The sequence below is a fragment of the Prenolepis imparis genome, unplaced genomic scaffold (assembly GCF_030444845.1).
Source record: "Prenolepis imparis isolate NDT839.2.m4 unplaced genomic scaffold, iyPreImpa1.0 SCAF_8, whole genome shotgun sequence".
NCBI classification, from domain to species: Eukaryota; Metazoa; Arthropoda; class Insecta; order Hymenoptera; family Formicidae; genus Prenolepis; species Prenolepis imparis.
Genome location: NW_028141166.1, coordinates 4,807,823 through 4,826,423, shown reverse-complemented (window position 1 = coordinate 4,826,423; position 18,601 = coordinate 4,807,823). Strand labels below are relative to the sequence as shown.

The 18,601-nt window shown below is 32.2% G+C and overlaps 3 protein-coding genes across 4 annotated transcripts; 1 reads left to right on the top strand and 2 right to left on the bottom strand.

Moving 5' to 3' along the window:
• The first annotated feature begins 1,287 nt into the window (after positions 1-1,287).
• On the top strand, positions 1,288-3,225 carry Cych (cyclin H). Its single transcript, XM_083044119.1, has 6 exons — positions 1,288-1,535; positions 1,841-2,065; positions 2,146-2,319; positions 2,403-2,628; positions 2,711-2,822; positions 2,898-3,225. Exons 1-6 carry the CDS (start codon positions 1,419-1,421, stop codon positions 3,037-3,039), a joined length of 996 nt encoding a protein of 331 aa, XP_082900245.1. The 5' UTR covers positions 1,288-1,418; the 3' UTR covers positions 3,040-3,225.
• Positions 3,095-13,729, bottom strand: LOC145939654 (uncharacterized). Of its 2 annotated transcripts, XM_083044121.1 has the most exons (6): positions 12,161-13,729; positions 11,548-11,670; positions 6,363-6,589; positions 4,183-4,319; positions 3,761-3,980; positions 3,095-3,205 (listed from the first exon to the last, which is right to left on the bottom strand). In XM_083044121.1, the coding sequence occupies exons 1-5, from the start codon at positions 12,330-12,332 to the stop codon at positions 3,767-3,769; spliced, it is 873 nt and encodes a 290-aa protein (XP_082900247.1). In that variant the 5' UTR covers positions 12,333-13,729; the 3' UTR covers positions 3,095-3,205; positions 3,761-3,766. The 2 variants fall into 2 exon arrangements, with proteins under 2 accessions (XP_082900247.1, XP_082900246.1); XM_083044120.1 differs by lacking the exon at positions 3,095-3,205 and having other exon boundaries at positions 3,573-3,980.
• A 1,115-nt stretch (positions 13,730-14,844) lies between these two features.
• On the bottom strand, positions 14,845-18,407 carry LOC145939598 (UBX domain-containing protein 4). The gene is made up of 7 exons (XM_083044034.1): positions 18,020-18,407; positions 17,788-17,922; positions 17,271-17,707; positions 16,899-17,171; positions 16,413-16,718; positions 16,093-16,328; positions 14,845-15,941 (listed from the first exon to the last, which is right to left on the bottom strand). Exons 1-7 carry the CDS (start codon positions 18,099-18,101, stop codon positions 15,806-15,808), a joined length of 1,605 nt encoding a protein of 534 aa, XP_082900160.1. The 5' UTR covers positions 18,102-18,407; the 3' UTR covers positions 14,845-15,805.
• Between the last annotated feature and the right edge of the window lie 194 nt (positions 18,408-18,601).

Genomic DNA, 18,601 nt, shown 5'->3' with positions numbered 1-18,601 from the left:
CCCTCTTCATCCCTCTCTCTTTATCCCCCATCGTGCCCCCTACCATCGACCGGTCCCGCGATCTTGTTTATTACCCTCTCGCCGTACATAAGTTGCCAGAAAACGCGGCAACCCTTTCAACGTATGTTGCAAGTGTTGCAGCTGGCTCAAAGCATGGCGTTTGGACGATTATTTTGACTCATCGCTGCATTTAAATTTGTATTTATCGCGATTAATTAATATTACGCTTAATTATTTATAGCTAATGCTTGGTTTTCTAGAATTATTAAAGACCTACAAGATTTATTATATAATAAATCAACAATATCATCATTGTAAATTTGATAAATATAATCACTGGCGGATTCTAGGGAGGAGGTTTGGGGTTAAACTCCTCTTCCAAATTAAAAGAAATATAATTGTAGTCCAATTATTTCTAAAATATTTTCACGATTACCAAATAATTTTGTAGACCCCCCCCCCCCCCTTAACGACTTCAGGATCTACTATTTTTTTATTAATATAGGTACTTTACAACAAAAAATAATATAAAGATATAAAATTGTATTTTTTTCACTCTTCTTGAAATTGTATAAGTAAATATATTTAATTAATCATGAGTAATACATTCTCAGTAATTATGACATAAATCACACATAGATATATAAATTTCATTGTTAGTAAAAATGAAAAATATATTTTTCTTGTGTATTGTATTAGGACCTAATCATTGTATAATTTTTATGCACATGCGTTTTAATAATCCTCAAAACTTAAATGCAAATATCTTGTGTACGTGATGCAATATTTCTTCCACAAGGATTGAAAAACGCGAGGATGAGAAGACACGCAGCCCTTGATTTATCGCCATTTCTTTTGAATTTTTTTTTTTTTTTATTTGAGAAAAAAGAATAGGCCTTGGCTTCGCCATCTGGCCAGTACATATCAACATTCTATGGCTGAAATCCCTGTCAAACTCACGGATTTATTTTCACGTTGGAAATAGTATGTCGGTGTAAAAAGGCGCCAAAATTTCTTTTGAATTTGGAAATATGATTCATGCTGCACCCTAGAATCAATCTGCTCAAACAGTATCTCAAATCTTAGCAAATTCCTACCTATTCGACAAAGGATAAATGTGTTTCAAGTCACAATTTTTAAATTATTTTTATTAAATATGCTGCAATAAAATATATATTTTTTTACTAAATTATATACCCTTTTCTGTGAAAAAATACATATAAAACTATATTATATTTTTATATACAAAAATGTTTTATTCGATTCCACTTTAGTTCTGCTAAAGCTGCCAAGTAGCGATGTGTTTATACGAGTGTCTGCAATTTATAATTTTTTAATGTCAGTTCGCGCGTTGAATTCGTGTGAATTTCGATAATTAAGTAGATCTATTCTTTTTTTATTAATCAAGCAACATCAAGATGTTTTCGCAGAGCTCGCAAAAGAAGTTTTGGATGTTCAGCGATGAAAATGATTTGACCGTGTTGAGGGAAAAAACCAATGCTGAATTTATTATAAAACATGGAAGTGACATGACCGTGAGTCTATTTTTTTTATAAATTATACAATTTTATGACTATCGTTTTTATTTCTATACTAATTTATAAGAAATGCAAAAATTTAGGTTATATGTAGGTTATGTATATAATATTTAATTATTATTGAAGATTATAATATGTATATAATATTAATTAATATTAATTAATATTAATTATAACATTATATATAATTAATTATTATTGCAAACTTGCTTCATTTATCTGCAATGCCAAATATTTACTGAATTTAGAAAATTTCTTGTGCATCACGTAATTATGATTGTTTTATTATAATTTTATTATAGCCGGAACAAAGGGAGGAGTATTTTCTTTCGAACACAGAAGAACGTACATTACTTCGTTTTTACGAATTACAATTAAGAGACTTCTGTCGTCGGTTTAATCCACCAATGCCTCGCGCTACAGTAGCCACTGCCTTACATTATTTTAAAAGATTTTACATTAAGAACAGTGTAATGGATTATCATCCGAAAGAAATCTTGGTTACTTGTGTTTACCTGGCATGCAAGGTAATTATTCTTCTACCTGGTATATCATTTTCTACGACATTTGTAATTTCAATCTTCTTATACGAATTCTGTGATTTCAGGTTGAAGAATTTAATGTCTCTATATCCCAATTTGTGGCAAATATTAAGGGAGATAGGGAAAAAGCATCTGATATAATACTTAATAATGAATTGCTTCTCATGCAACATTTGAATTATAATCTTACAGTCCACAATCCTTTCAGACCTGTGGAAGGATTAATGATTGATATAAAGGTACATATAATATATATGTATACATTTATATATTTTTTCATTTTTTGTGTGATGGGAATAAATATGTTGCACATGTTTTTTAGACAAGATACACATCCTTGGAAAACCCTGAAAAATTAAGGCAACATATAGATGAATTCCTAGAAAGAGTTTTCCTCACAGACAGTGTTCTTCTTTATGCTCCAAGTCAAGTTGCGCTGGCTGCAACTTTGCACGCAGCATCCAGAGCATCCGCAAACCTAGATAATTATGTTACTGACATACTATTTTCAAGAGAGCAATTGGGAGGGATTATTGAGGCTGTGCGAAGTAATTTTATTTTATATTGCATGAATTTGTATGTGTTTTTACGATACAAGTTATCTGTATATCCACAAATTGGTTCTTACAGAAATACGTTCAATGGCTAAATGTGTTGAACCACCATCGCGAGAAGTAGTAAAAGCTTTGGAGAAAAAACTGGATAAATGCAGAAATCAGGAAAATAATCCTGATAGTGAAATGTAAGTATATTTATTTGTAAATTTCATTATCATATTTTAGGAAAAGATTGCTTGTACATGATTGGGGAATTTTAGATACAAGCAGAGAATGCAGGAAATGCTAGATGAAGAGGATTTACTGGATAATGAAAGATATGCAAAAATTATTCAGGATCAGGCGGCTCATGACGACAAAATACTAGGAGTTAATAAAATCTTATCCCCCTCTGTTTTATAATGATATCTGTACATTTTATAATTAATCATTAATAAGAAATTATATTGGAGTATATATACTTTACATCCTATGTATATTCCTCAAATAATTTAGCTTTTTTCTTTTTCTTTTTTTAGTAATATATAGATAGAATCTTGCACAGCACTGTTATTTATTTGAATTTGATCTAAAATGTAAAAATTATATTATTATTTCTTTTGGTCGAAAAAAATTTCGATATAAATATATATATGTTCAATTTATGTAACTAACTATATAGTATGTTTTAGATAATTATTTATTTTATATATATATTATTTTCCTATGTATCCTTAATTAATATAAATGCATATATAAAAAAATATATCGATAATTATACAAAATGACATAATTTTTACCTTATTCTTTATCTTATTTTGTATCTCGGAACTTTGTGAAATTTCATGATATATGTACATATGTATGTATATCTACTCTATTATAAGGGATACGATACGATCGAATTTCGCATCAATTTATTTACACACGTGTACGCATATTATTTTTTTTCAAATTAATCATAATACATTCACAAATCTCAAATTATAATCTAATACATGTCCATTTTGAATTTAATTATAATATTAGAATATTATAATTATAGTTTAGTAATTTAATTATAATAATTAGAATATTATACTGCACATTAAATGACTTAAATGTTAATATTTTATATTGTTTATCACACTAATAATTTGTTTACCTGAAACTAAGCATCGTGATGCCTGAAGTCCAATTTTTGAGTAAGATGATGCGCGAAATGATTAATCGGTACATTTTGGAAAATAGATGTTTGTTGTCTCGCCGCCAAATTACTAGGCAATGGTTGAACAATTGGTAATGCTGGAGGCAAAGGCAACGGTGTTAAATGTTGGGGGATCAATGATACACCTGGTTGTGATTGTCCCGCGTAATTGAAGAACCTACGAAAAGACATATATTATTTAGTGTCGCAAACATGCAAGAGCGTAATATGTTTAATTAATCAAAACACAGTAGCGTCTTGCCTTAAATATATCTAGCATAAAAATCTCTCAAAAAAAGATATTATAATATATTTTTTTTTATAGAAAAGGAGAGAATACTTTTTAATAAAGTAATAAAATAATACATTCAGATTTATACCATAAGCGATCACCAACGAAAATAGGCCGTGGAGCTGGAATTCCTAGACTCGAGTAATATTGCTGAGCCAATAATTCGACATCATTAGTGTATTTTCTTTTCCATTTGGTCCGTCTATTTTGGAACCATATTTTTATCTGCGAAAGATAGAGCGAATCAACATTTAGGAGTTAGTTAATCAAAGTCTTTAAATGAATCGAGATTAATCAATAATCGCATATTCAAATTTAAATTATAGATTCAATTATACAAAGGGTGTAACTGAAAAAACATATATGGAGCATACTATCAGATTCTCTGGTCAATTTGGAGGTGATTTTTTCTCAGCGAAAATATCGAGGAAGATCATCATTTTTTCCCATGTTCCGAATTTTTGCCATCATGCATTTTTGTAACTAAGTAAGTCTTAAATTAAAATTCTATTAAAGTAAATTCTATCTGAAATTATAACTGAAGAATGTAGTTTTGTTAATATTTTAATTTCACAAAGTTTAGTTTGCAAGAAGCTCTTCTTCATCAATCATTTATAACTTGAAACTTATTGATGCCTCAAACATTTTCAACGAGAAAAAATCGTCTCCAAATTGGCCAGAGAATTTGATGATATGCTCCATATATGTATATTTTTTCAGTTATACTCTGTATATTCCATAATTCAATGATACAGGTACACATATGTTATAATTCATAAATACTTAATATATAATATTGCTCGGAATCAATTAATTATTTTATAATTTCTACTATTAAATCTAGTCATAAAACGCTGATACGTCGTCTTTTTATAGCGTCCGATCAATGAATGGATATAAATCATTCTTTGTGCGGATCGAAATTTCCCCCCAAAAAAAGAAAGAAAAAAAAACACGAACCCTCGTGGTTTATGGTAAAAGCGGTTCGCAGACGTACGGCTCATGTCAGCCGTGTATTCTAATTAAAAAATCGACGCCTCTCCGGTTCGTCGCCTCGACGGTACATTTCGGCGGATGCAAACCTCGCGACAACGGAACATACGAGAAGAGGGAGAAAAGGGAGCCCTCCCGAACCGGCTCGTTAACTCCGAGAAATATTGTGACAGTTATGTCTGCGGCTCACGACGCGACTCTCCCTCACGCCTGCTTTCTGCTCTCTGATGCCTGCTGATGCCTCCGTCGTCCGATCGTTCTCCCTTATTTCGGAGCCGCGCGATCGCGGAGATAATTATCCGGCTCGTTCGCGATATTTCGACCGGCGCTGGCAATTATTGCCCGCAAGCGATGATGGCATAGAGCAATAATCTTCATGATGATGTCGAATATTCCGAGTGCTCGCCGTAAATTAATTAGTTTAAGGCGAAGTTTAACGCTGCAAAGTGCTGCAAATGGACTGAGACTTATGCAACTGATGCACTTCACTCCGCGTTTTGCGAAGGAGGAATCGTCCATGCCGAAGAATTGTATAGCGCGGGACCGGTTAATATTAGAAGATAATGGCAAACAAAATTGTTTCGAATACACATTTCATGTGTTTTATGAAATTAAATTATCACATTTATTGACTTGATAATAATTTATACCGCTAATTCCAAATACATACATACATAAATAGAGTTCCAAATTCCGCGAAAGATTTTTTTACATCTGACTAAAATTATTTCCTTGGTTTCGTTGAATATGTAAAAAAAAGGACTATCTCTGAAGAGATTAAGCACTTGGGGAAAAAATTTCTTTCCGTAACAGTTCGCGAGAAGGAAGGGTGAGCAAGTGCTAATTGGTTTTAAAGGACGATCCTCCCTCTGGCGCCACGATCCTCCGGCGCCTGCACATATGGTGCTCCACGGGTCCATAATTTAGAGTCAGTTGATTTGAAAGAACTCGGGGTACAAGGAACTTAAACTGGTTCAGGTGTTGAAAAAAGTCTACGAAGGAAATAGGAGACATTATCGCGATTTATTGAATGCAATATCCTATGTTTGGATATATCCGCTCCAATTTTTCGTGTCCCTCTCCAATTATATACGTTTACGACAGGGGACCTAATATTGGAATATCATTAAGAATGATCGGAGATTTGTTACCAGTGTTTTTAAAAATGAGACAGGCACAGCTGGTGCTTATTATTAAGTCAAAGTGAAAGAAACACCATACAATCTCTTAAAAAGAAAGAAAGGGTTCGTAAACAACATTAACTAAGATATTTACTTGCGTTTCCGTAAGCTTCAAGTTTTTGCTCAACTGCAGCCGCTTTGCCACGCTTAAGTACTTGTTCCTTTCGAATTCCGCCTCCAGAGATTTAATTTGCGCAGCAGTGAACGCCGTGCGTGGCCTTTTCTTCCTTTCGTCGTCACTAATAGCGCCGGCGGTCTTTTCTTGAACATCTCTGTCTGCGCTCGTGGTTGAATTTGCACCACTGCTGCTGGTGCACGCTTCTGCAACAATATTCCGTACCTTATACAAGGTGTCCCGAAATTCACGAATCATCTGTTAATGGCAGATTCCTGAGATCATTTGGAGACGATTCTTCCTCAGCGAAAATGTCGAGGCACCAATAATTTTCGAGTTATAAGCGATTGAAAGGGTTTCTCGCAAACTAAGCCTTGTAGAAATAAAATATTAATAAAACCGCGTTCTTCAATTAATTTCAAGTAGAGTTTACTTTAATAGAATTTTATTTAAGGCTTAAGTTACAAAGATACACGATATGGCAAAAATTGGGAACATGCAAAAAATGATGGTTTCCCTCGACATTTTCTCTAAGGAAAAATCGTCTCCAAATGATCCTAGGAATCTGCCATTACACAGACGATTCGCGAATTTCGGGACACTCTGTATAAACAACATAAACAACATGTTTTCTTAAATAAACTCTATAGCTATTCCGCAATCGCATGTATTAACGATATAATGATACCCTGAAGAGCGTAATTCGGCCTTAATCATCGAATAAAATTTGCTTTATGACGATGTAAATGCTTTCTGACGATCGAACCGGTATATCGAAAGTGAGCTGTCATAAACACGGCCTGTATTAAGTAACTGCAAATTATAAAGCGCAAAATTGTTGGATATGGAAACGAGAAAGCTGATGCGAACACCGAAATCGCGTCATTATTCACTCGAAACCCGTGTTGCTCTCGTTTCGGGGCACCATATCTTTAATCTTTTAATCGCTTTTGAATGAAGTTAATGTGTCCGCGAGATCAGATCGCGCCGCCGAGTAGCGGATTCCAATTATCACCGTGGAATCCTTTTCCTCATCAATCTCAGAATTTTTCTTTTTTTTTTTTCGTCGAAGTTGTTTATATTTATATTTATCCCGGGCTTAAAAGCACGGTCGTACACGACGTCGCGTCGCGCTCGTCGTGAAAAATGTCTTCGGGCTCACTTTCAGGCGGCTGGTAACAAGACCGCAGCTCTCTTAAGCGTCGGAAGATCATCTTCTAATTATCTACCCATTCGTCATCTGAGAAAAAAGCGTACCGAGACGCAGCGACTTTCACACTCACGACTAACGTCGAAAACGCTACAGTTATATATTCACCTTATTAATTAAATCTCAAATATTTTTCGAACAATTTGTTATAAATAATTTTTCGATGAATCGAAAGATGTGTGTAATTTTACAGAGAGAAAACGATTGAGTCAGGTCATTGAGCTTTCTTGTGTACGTACATGTTGCAAATAAGATAATAAATATTTCGAAAAAAGTTATTCTAGGGCGAAATCATCTCGAAGAGTGCCGTTTTTACTGGCTACTGATTGTCAGATGACGACGTAATTGTCGTGTTTTTCGCGTTTTCTCGCACATACTGCAGCATCGCCAGCTAAAACTGTACCATCTGTAATTTACTTCGATGCAGCCCACCGCGTTTCGCACTTTTAAAAGAAGATCATGTCAGCTGTTGAGACAGCGTTAATATTTCACATCTGTCATATCTTTCGAGTGAGCATTTAAGCATGATATGAATACCGAAATTTATGCTCATTGTTAGTATATTATACAAATGTTCCACATGCTTTTCCTAGCCCAAAAGTGTATTTTTTTATTAAATATTATAAATATACCATTGATATAATAATGAACCTAACAATAAGTTAAACATTTACGATATATCATTCACAGAATGATAAAATTAAATAACGTGCTGCAAAATATTGATTATTATCAATGTATAAATTTTCTTCAATTCTTTGTCATTATGCGATGTGCATAAAATCATCACAAGATCTCTTCACAACCGGAAGTACGTCGAAAGAAGGAGAAGAAAAGAGTCTGCAAGGGGTGAGACTCGCACGGCTCATTTGTCGTCGAGTTTCTGACTCGGTTGCATTGACGAACGAGCTTTGGGGCAGGAGCAGGAAAGGATTGATGCAGAGGAAGCAACCGCAAAAAGGAACCGACGACAAGAGAAGGATGAAGGGGAGCCAAAAATCGAGGGAGACACACAGAAGCACGTTGAAAACGTTGCGGAAATAGAATACCACGCCTTCTAGTTTACCTAATTGCTGCGAGCCACAGCGAACTTGTCCCCTAATTATTCGGTGACGAATAGCCCGAGAGCACGTAGAAGGGTGCGATAAAGCCTAGCCAAATCTTATTCGTTCTGTGACATCGCTGGCCATTTCATGCTGGCGATCAACCGTAAAGATATAATTAATTTGCAACTATTGGCAAATCTACCTCAAAGATAGTCTTACAAATAGATCCCTTGTGCTGCTAATTAAGATCTTTAATATTTATAAATAATAAATTTACTTAAATTGTTAAAAAATTTAGGCAAGAAAAGATGTCCCAAACAGCACCATGTTCAAAATTGAGAAATGGGAAAATTGGAACATAAGACATCTTCTAGAAGTCTTATGATATGATATATATATATCTAAAAGTCTTGGTGTTATTTGGGGTTTTACAAGAATACAATCTATCACTTAAAAACAATTGAAATAAATATCATTTCAGTTTCTTTTCTCCATCTTAACGTCATTAGTATCTCGACAGATGAGATTCGACGGTAAAAGGGTCAAATTATATAGAGAAGTGTCACATATGGATGTAAAATTATTGCCCACAATCCATATAATGAGTTCGTTGAAGAAGAAGCGCTTTTCTCTCGCTCGTCATCTCTTCTTCTTTATGTTTTATGTTCTCTCACAAAGATTTACGTGTCGCGTTGACGGCTTTGTAGTTGGACGCGACGTCCCACATATCTCAGGCCCCTAACACACGACGCAAACGAGAATTGTCCTTTCCTTAGATCTCGAATTTATCGCGTCGGCCATTACGGTGTGTAAATCACGACGCAGTTACGTGCCTTCGGATGAAAATTAGTCGTTGAGGCCCTCGAGGACGTGCGAGATGCCACGAAATTGAGTCGCTCGGCTCTTATATTAATTATCCGTAAAAACATAAGTCAGGTCGTTCTCCATTATATCGCGTCGCGGATAATGACTGAAATATTTTAAAGACGATATTTGCCTTAAGCAATTTATATTCTGATAGTAACTATTCTTGGAATAATTCTGTGAACAATTTGCAATACATATACTGAGCAACTTATAATGATACATATAAATGACGAAAAATAACGTCAAATTAATCATAATCGTCTCGTATATATTTCGATTTTGAGCTTTTAAAATTTTTTAAACCCGGAAAATTTTTTAATTGAAACACAGTTGTAAGATTCTTGTATAAAATGTTGTAGTTAAATTTAAATTTAATTCATTTCATTGATCCCTAACGTTTTACAAACATATAACATTTCGGAAGAATCTCAGAGAAGTCTTGCTCTAACATATCGTTCTTTTTCATTTTATTACAAGCAGGAGAGTTGCTGTAGATTTCCGTGGCAAAATTAGCAGGAGACAGATAAATAGTGGACGAAGAGCAAGAACATTAAGTGGGCGTGGAGCCTGCAGGAAGTAATGGATCAAACTCACAGGCGACGTCCTTTTCACGCGATCTTACGAATTCGTTATCGCAAGAAATCTCATATGGATTTTATAACAATCAGTTTGTCTGATACCTGATCATATTGCCAGCAAATTGACGTAATATTGGTGGATAGCGATATAATTCTCGGCTCAACAGCTCAAAGTAAGCTAATTGTTATAATATTTGACAATCTTAGCAAGAAAAGAGAGACATATACATACTTGCTCTGTTATTAGTTATTAAAACAAGGCTATTTTTATTTTCTATTAATAGCATAAAGATACGAATAGTATATTGCAGAAAAAAAATATCTATTATAAAATAAAGAGGTATAGACAATTGTCTGATAAAATAAATTTTGTTTTGAAAAACATATTTCTTTATTATTTCTTTGTTACTTGTTTATTATTTCGTACTTCTTTATAAAGATATATATATATATATATATATATATATATATATATATAATAACATTTTTTGAAATCGAAGTTTCTCTCGAAGAAACACGAATCCAATTATATTTTTTACAATTAAATGCAAAGAGATTATAATTTCTCCAAATCTGATAGTTCTTTAACAGAATTACTGAAATATCAGGTTTAATTATTTTGAACTAAATTTATGTATGATTCGTGGCATCATTGAAATTAAATTAACAATAAGTAATTTCTCCTCGACACATACTAGTAATATTTTACAGTAAAAACATATATCAGTGTTGCCATTGATGAACATGACTTTATTAATCATCTAATTTGAGAGAGCAAATACGTATATGTATATATTAAGTTTTATATTTTCACGATACAAAAATAGCTTTCTTGGATGTAACAATTTAAGTGCAGTAGTTATTATCGATGAATTTAAATATTCATGAAATCTTTATTCCGTGTCTATTTTCGTTCGAAATGTCTTTATTAATCAAGCAATTAACAAAACAAATACAGATGTTACACACCTGTGTAACGTGCAAACTTTAGCATTGGCATTCACGTATATAAGCAAATCATAAAAGTATATATAATGAAAAAAAAACTATTGAATATTATAGAAATATGTATAAACTTTTAAAGCACGGATTTTATTGGAAAATAAAGCTCATAGTAAATAAAGCGACATTTTGTGAAAAAATTCTATGTATAAATAGATATCCATCCTAATTCTATGATTATCTGCATCAAGAGATGACTGAAAAATTATCTCTAAGCAAACACGATTGTAATTAAAACGTAATATTACTTATTTTTTATTAATAGTAATTTAATTTAATTAATAATTTTATTAAAGCCTTTTTTATTAACATTTGTGTATATTTAAGAAACATATATATATATATATATAATTTAAATTAAAATAATGAGAAAATGTTCTTTCAAGAAGGACAATTTGTCGCAAATATTTATGAGACTGTCTGAAAGTGTAATAGTGTGTAATGATACTAATTAAACTCACCATAATACATCTCTGGCTCGGGAGATGTCGAGTATACAATGTCGGTATCGTCAAGCTCAATTTCCTCCGCCATTGACATGGATGAATCGGGTGCAACAAGCATTCTCGTCTCCGAGTCATTACCTGGCAAATGCAATTATTTTGTTTAATCCTCATCACACGAATTATACTAGATCGAAATTAATTACAAAGTCTACTACAGTTCTGAATAGAAAGAAGATATGCACATTGTAGTCTTTAGATGAGAATTATCTCGATCGTTACGTAATAATAAAATATATAATAAAAATAATTTTTTACTTATACATTCCTTTGTATATATGTAAAATACTTCTTTTATATAAAATTATATAAAATAAAATTTATATAAAATATATTATTATATAATATAAAATTAGTATAATATATAACCGTGACATATATAATATACAGTTTAGCCGATTTCTCATCATTAATTATTATTAATTATATTACAAAATGAAATAAATAATATGATTTCAGCGATAATAAAATCATTGAAGAGATCATTGTATGAAAAATAAAAGCAAGTTATATTCGATAAATAATTGCTAATCGATTATAACAATTAAAATGCATTTTTGTTATCACTTACTTTCTTGGCAAAGTAATGACAAATCAGTTTGTTGTGCAAACTTGTTCTCTTCTTCATTGTTTTTGCTTGGCGCTAATAATCTCTCGATACTGAAAGAACATATCCTCGAATTTTCCACGGAGTCACTCGCTTTCTTCGACGATCCAGATTTTTGGAGCTGTTCGTCGGACATCTTGAACTCGTTTCGTTGAAACAATATTCAGAATATTTATTTAATAACATTTATAAAAAAAAATCGTTGATATACCCTCGTACATTGAAGTTAATTCTTTAACTGTTACTAGTTTGTCAAGGATTATTTTTCTAAATTTTATTTTTTTATTAATCTTCGATCTTTCACTCACTATACATTTGAAAAAGAAGACTCAGTTTACACTTAATCGACACTTCAAATATCAATCAATAAACTTCACTAAAGTTTGATCGCGCGATTTAACATATCACTGTAGCATTTTTCTATAGATAACACACTGCGTTTGAATTAAAAATCAGACATGAAAACAATAGTACTATCTATGAATGAACGAATCGGTAAGGCTGATGGTTACACATTGGTACCCCCTGATCTGTTCGAGAGATTAGAGCCGAAACCATCGACTGTTTTGTCGGGGTTACTCACGGTGTCCAACAATATTTTTTTGGCACTCAAGTCAAATTCTTCGTTCCTCAAGGCGGTATCTTGAAGCCACGTGCTCACAACATCATCGCGAGATCGACCAATCGTACGAACTTCTGGGCGGATCTTGGCAAGCACGTGCATCTCTGGAAGGAGCTTTTAATGATCTCGTAGTGCGAGATCCGCTACCACTAAACGGTGGTAATGAGGTGACCATAAATTTCTGTCACTGCCACGGAACGCCGTTTAATAATCATGATAGGGAACAGATGCGATGCGAAATTGATTCAGTTATGAGAAGCTAATGATTTAATAGAGTTATCATATAGAGAGAAATTCCAAATTATTTATATTAAAAATATTTATAGAAATAACACATTTAAACGATTGAATTAGAGAGACTTGAATTGGAAAAAATATTTTTACATATATTTTATCATTATTATCCTGTAAAAAAAATATTTGATTAATTATTAGGATAGCGGAAGTACGATCACTTATAAAAATTGATAAATTCTATATCGGAAATGGATAATATCTAAAATTTAATGATTATATCATTGTTTGACAATTTCGAAATATATTCATGTCACAGGAATCACTATTTCGGTGACCATTTGGCGCTGGCGATAGTTAAACAGCGCGAAATATATATCTTTTATGTGTGACGCATATATATTCACAGATTATCATATATAATAACGAGAGATCGTTTTGAGTGCGTTGCCCAATAAACATAAAAAACTGGGCCTTCACTTATATTATTAGATATCACCAAGAAGCGGCGCCTCGCGGATATCATTGCGTATTTCCACTGCTATTTCAATGATTTTGCTCTTGTGGAGCAATTCAGATAAACTGTGTAATAAATAATTAGATTATTATACTCTCGATCGTACATATATCATTATAACAGCCATGTATGTGTATACATATACATGATGTATCAATATTAAAAATTGTCAATATTAAAAAAATGAATTATGCAGATTTGTTTTCATCTTTGTACAACTATTTCTATCACAAAAAAGAAGTGTCAAATCAACACTTATATACTCGTATATATATATATATGCAACAATATATCTATAATCTTCTCTCTTATAAAAGAATTTGCTAATCTTAAATTTCAACAATATTATAGTCTTATTTCAATATTATAATTGTCATCTGAAAAATATAAAAAATATATTATTTTATATGAAAATGTGTTATTTTCTATCCAATATTTTTTTCTTTTCCATCATTCAAGAAAATAAAACTATATAAAATTTTCATGCAAGTAAATTTTCTTGTTTAACCAAGAAAAATATTGTTGAAATTAATAATAATAATTAATAATTGTTGAATTTAAGATTTAGCAAATTCTTATAACAAGATTATATATATTGTTGCATATATATGAGTTTATAAGTGTTGATTTGACATTTCTTTTTTTTCTGTGCATAGCAAAGATCGGTTTTTTAAAATAAATTTCAAACTGTGAAAATTATGTGTATTATGAACTGTGAACTTAAACTGTTAAAATTAATTAAAAAATACATTTTTTAAAATCTTCAACTATATATAACAAATTAATTTAAAAAAAAGAATGCTTTTTAAAATAGTTATCTCAATGAAGTCATTTAATTTGATTTAAAGCGAAAAGATTGAAACATGGACAAGGTTTCCTAAAATCTGTCAATGGATATGGCTATGTGGAGATCACGTTACTGATATAGTGTCGCTTCTGCGATATTTCACATCCGGAAAATGGAAACCTTTGCGACGATTATTAAGTCAAACTGTTTGTTAATTTCACGCTTAATTAACGAATGGCAATCGACAGTTAAATCTTCGCTCCTCCCATGATACGCGATACGTAACACACAGATTTCTGGCATTTTTTTTTTCTCTCGTCTTGAATATATTTTTGGAATCTTGTTTGGATGTACGAAAAATCTTCATTCTACAATTTGGTGTTCGCAGTTATAAATTTAAATCATTGTTACGTGTGCTACATGTTTTGGAAAACGTTGTCATCTTAAAATGATCAAAAAGGATTTAGTTTAATCACAACAAGATGAGAGACGATGCCACAAACTTTTATTTCTTTATTAAGACAGAATCGGACCCCTCATCTTTCAATTGCCAAATTATTTATTTTGCTGTGCAAACTACTATCGGAAAATAAACACTCTTAATTACTATTAAATTTGCATAAAAACTTTTACATAAGCGAATCACAATATTAAAGTATTCTGATCTAATTATTCCCTTATCGCATATTTTACTAAAAGTATAATGGAAAATAATAAATATATATTTTAAAACTCCATATAATATCTATATAACATTAAAAAATATGTTCTATCTAAATTAATATAATTGATCTTTAATCAAAATTCTATCATCCTTATGTTACCTAAAATTAAAAAGAAAGAAAAGACGTTTCAATTAAACAAATGTTAAAAACTTGGATTATTATCAAACTTCAGACATGATTAATAAAGAGTACTGAATACCTATAAAATATTAACATTTCAAATACTTAAATTTAAAATATATACATAATATTTCCATAGTTTGCCAATTTCTATGAAACTTGTTACATTTGGTCCATACATCACCTGTAACTTGATCCACTTCTTATAATTCTCTTCAAATTCTATCAATTGTTAGATTACATTGGTGTAGTATTATAATAAACACATTGTAATAGCATGTGTAATATTATAATAAACATTATATTATAATGACAAATATTCACATTATTGCTAATTGCAAAATATCAGTTAATAAATATATTCTCTCTCGCAATGCTATTGATATAACATTTAAACATTATGACAAAATTCGCTCAGTGAAACGTAATATGCTCGTGCAAAAAATTGCCGATAGATTTTAGCGTTGTTGTACAACAAAGAGTGTACAACAAAGAGTGAAAAGTGTGTTGAACTTTAATTAATTACAACACAGCAATTTATATACCGAGAATATAGTGACTGATTAAATGTAACTGTTTGTGACCCGACTCGAACAGAATTACATTACATTTGCTGCGTGGAGTTACCATTCCAAGTATTATTCTCGTCATTATCATCCCCACCTGAATGTAGTCTGTGTATATTCCCTTGCGCCCTGATAGTTGTCCCTCCTTGATTACCCAAGTATCTTCTAAATAAACTGTATCATGAGCAAAACATTTATTTAATTATCAAAAATTCCAGATTCTGTGCAACCTTATTACATCACAAGTGCAGGTACAAGTATGTACATACAATTATAACTGTGCCTACGAGATTTTTATTTAATGCGATTATTGAGAAAAACCTACCCCGAAGACTGAACTACATTTCGCCGATTCGGTGAAATACCTCTGTCGGGGTTATTCGTCGCTTCTGTGGCATCATCAGCGGAATTACCGCGTTGCTGATTCGCATCTCCATTAGTGCCCAAAAAGTAGCCTACCACATAGTTGTAAATACGAATGACGGGTGTGAAAAAGGACCATATAAAGCGCGAAAAGAATCCAACATCTTGCGTCGAAGTGACCGCTGTTGTGACATTAGACTGAAAATATAACAAAAATATGAATTATAAAATATGAAAGTAATAAAAAATATATTTTGTAAAAAAAAGAGAATATATATTTACATTTTTCAAAGGAAGAATTAAAATAACGGCGGTTGGGACCAATTCAAGTTCCAGAAGAGTCTTATCATTTTCCTCATTGGTCAGTTCTCTTCTTGGGAATGACATCGACATAGCAAATTGTCGGAAGGGCAACTCGATGTTTTCTACAACATAGTTGCGCAAGGCGCGCAGAGTACTAGATGGTTCGAACTGTCCTGTATGGGAATAGCCAGATGGTAATCTGAATTGAATTCTGGTCACAGTCGGATTGCTGGATGCTGGAATATGTTTAGGTTGCTCTTGGCATTGCTGCTGTTGCATCTGTTGCTGTTGAATAAAATTAAAAAAAATTTAAGTTAAATTTAATCAGAAATAATAAATGAAAAGTTATAATAATAATAAAATATAATATAAAATATAATATATATAATAAAAATAATAAAATATAATAATAATATAATGTAATCGATAAAACTGAATGATAAAATAAATTAAAATAATACTAACCTGCAGTGCAAGCTCTTTTTGTTTCCGCTCTAATTTATCTTGAGCAATTTGTTGTCTAACTTTTTCGCGAGCTGCGGCCTCTGCAGCCTTTTCTCGCATCCTTTCCTCATGAGCTTGCTTCACCTCCATCTCTTGCTGCGATTGTCGTATTTTTTGCACATCGCGTCCCATTTTGCGCCGTTCAATTTCGCGCTCCCGGTCCTTTTTCTGCTCTTCCTCCAATCGTTGTTTTCGTTGAAGTTCAATTAACTGTCGTGCTCTTTCCAGCTTTTCCTAAAAATATGCAACAAGTATAATTTATATTCTCAAAAATTATATATCATACAAATTCAAAGATTATATCAAGATAATAGTTTTTGATAGTCTACATACTTCGGCCGTCAATTCCTGATTCTGACTTGCTTGTTTAGTTTCAACATTTTTCTTTGACGCCTCATTATTGTCTTGGTTCTCTGTATTTAATATAGGTGTTTTTGTCGCATTTACTATAACATCTTTGTTATCATTTAAATTATCCACAGATTCTGTTACAGTTGAAGTTAAATCTAGGCTTGGATTGGAGTTATTATCACTTATATCAGATATAGTAGAACCTCCAGTAGCGTTATTATTGCTACTGCTACTAGCTGTAGATTTCTGTTCTGCATCGATAAAGTTTAACGAAAATTGTTTACTATCCTTTCTTGCCTTTATCAGCACGCTATCGATTTTTGATGCTAGCTCAACAGCAGCTACATTACCAGCAACAATTTCCAGTGGTGTACCGTTTTCTCCAATGAAAAATAAGGACGGTACTGGTACCAATTGATCTGATTGTTAAACTTAAGGAAAACTTGAACAAAATTTCTCAAGATCTCAAAACAAAAAGACATGTTATATAAGAGGATACAAATCTGCGCGAAGAATCTGTAATCCTCAGACCCGCTCTCCAATCTTATAGCCACAAATTGCTCTTCTTCCAAGCGAGAGGACACTTCTGCGGCATCAATTGTTTGAGCAAGCTGTGCCGATCTGTCATCTTTACCTGAACAGCAAACCAAAAGTTGATGTAGAAAACATGAGATTAAATAAGAAAATAATGATTTTTGCAATTGACTTAACCTAAAGCTGCAATTACGCACCTTCAACGAATACGACAAAAACTGCCTTCTTTGACTTTGACGTCAAGACCGCCTCGGTGATGCTTCCCGTGAACCACTTCATTATTCAGAGAATATTTATTTCGTTTTGTTTTTATACGCTTTTTAATAATATGTATATCACGATATATATGACGTAATGAATTGCAGGATGAATACACTGAAAATTTTACGAGATGGATTTGACGTTTCACATTCTCGGAGTAAGGTTCAGGTAGGTACGATGAATCGCCATTCATCACGCTGTTATCCGATGACTAATGATTTTATCCCCCCACCTGTGAAATGACGTGTATTTCTTATTCTTGATATATATCAAATTGAGATATTTTTGCAAATTGGAGAAATTAAATATTCTAAGTTAAGAATAAGAAATACACATCAAAACATTACGTGTTTTATTTTTCTGGACAATTCCGATTTATATATATTATTATTAAGGTGCCTTTTCATGCTGACGCTCGACGCTCATTTTTAGCGTCAAAAGACGTCACGTGACCAAAATTGACGAATTGGTATCTTTATTTTTGGTCACGTGACGTCTTTTAACGCTAAAAATGAGCG

Coding starts and splice junctions, on each gene's coding strand:
- LOC145939598 (XM_083044034.1), bottom strand. CDS start 18,101: ATGAAGTGGTTCACGGGAAGCATCACCGAGGCGGTCTTGACGTCAAAG. Junction 17,172..17,270: donor ATCAGGAATTGACGGCCGAA/GTATGTAGACTA, acceptor GCATATTTTTAG/GAAAAGCTGGAAAGAGCACG. Junction 16,719..16,898: donor AAAAAGAGCTTGCACTGCAG/GTTAGTATTATT, acceptor TTTATTCAACAG/CAACAGATGCAACAGCAGCA.
- Cych (XM_083044119.1), top strand. CDS start 1,419: ATGTTTTCGCAGAGCTCGCAAAAGAAGTTTTGGATGTTCAGCGATGAA. Junction 2,320..2,402: donor GATTAATGATTGATATAAAG/GTACATATAATA, acceptor CATGTTTTTTAG/ACAAGATACACATCCTTGGA. Junction 2,629..2,710: donor GATTATTGAGGCTGTGCGAA/GTAATTTTATTT, acceptor TGGTTCTTACAG/AAATACGTTCAATGGCTAAA.
- LOC145939654 (XM_083044121.1), bottom strand. CDS start 12,332: ATGTCCGACGAACAGCTCCAAAAATCTGGATCGTCGAAGAAAGCGAGT. Junction 11,671..12,160: donor GTCATTACTTTGCCAAGAAA/GTAAGTGATAAC, acceptor TGCATTTGCCAG/GTAATGACTCGGAGACGAGA. Junction 3,981..4,182: donor TTCGTTGGTGATCGCTTATG/GTATAAATCTGA, acceptor GTCTTTTCGTAG/GTTCTTCAATTACGCGGGAC.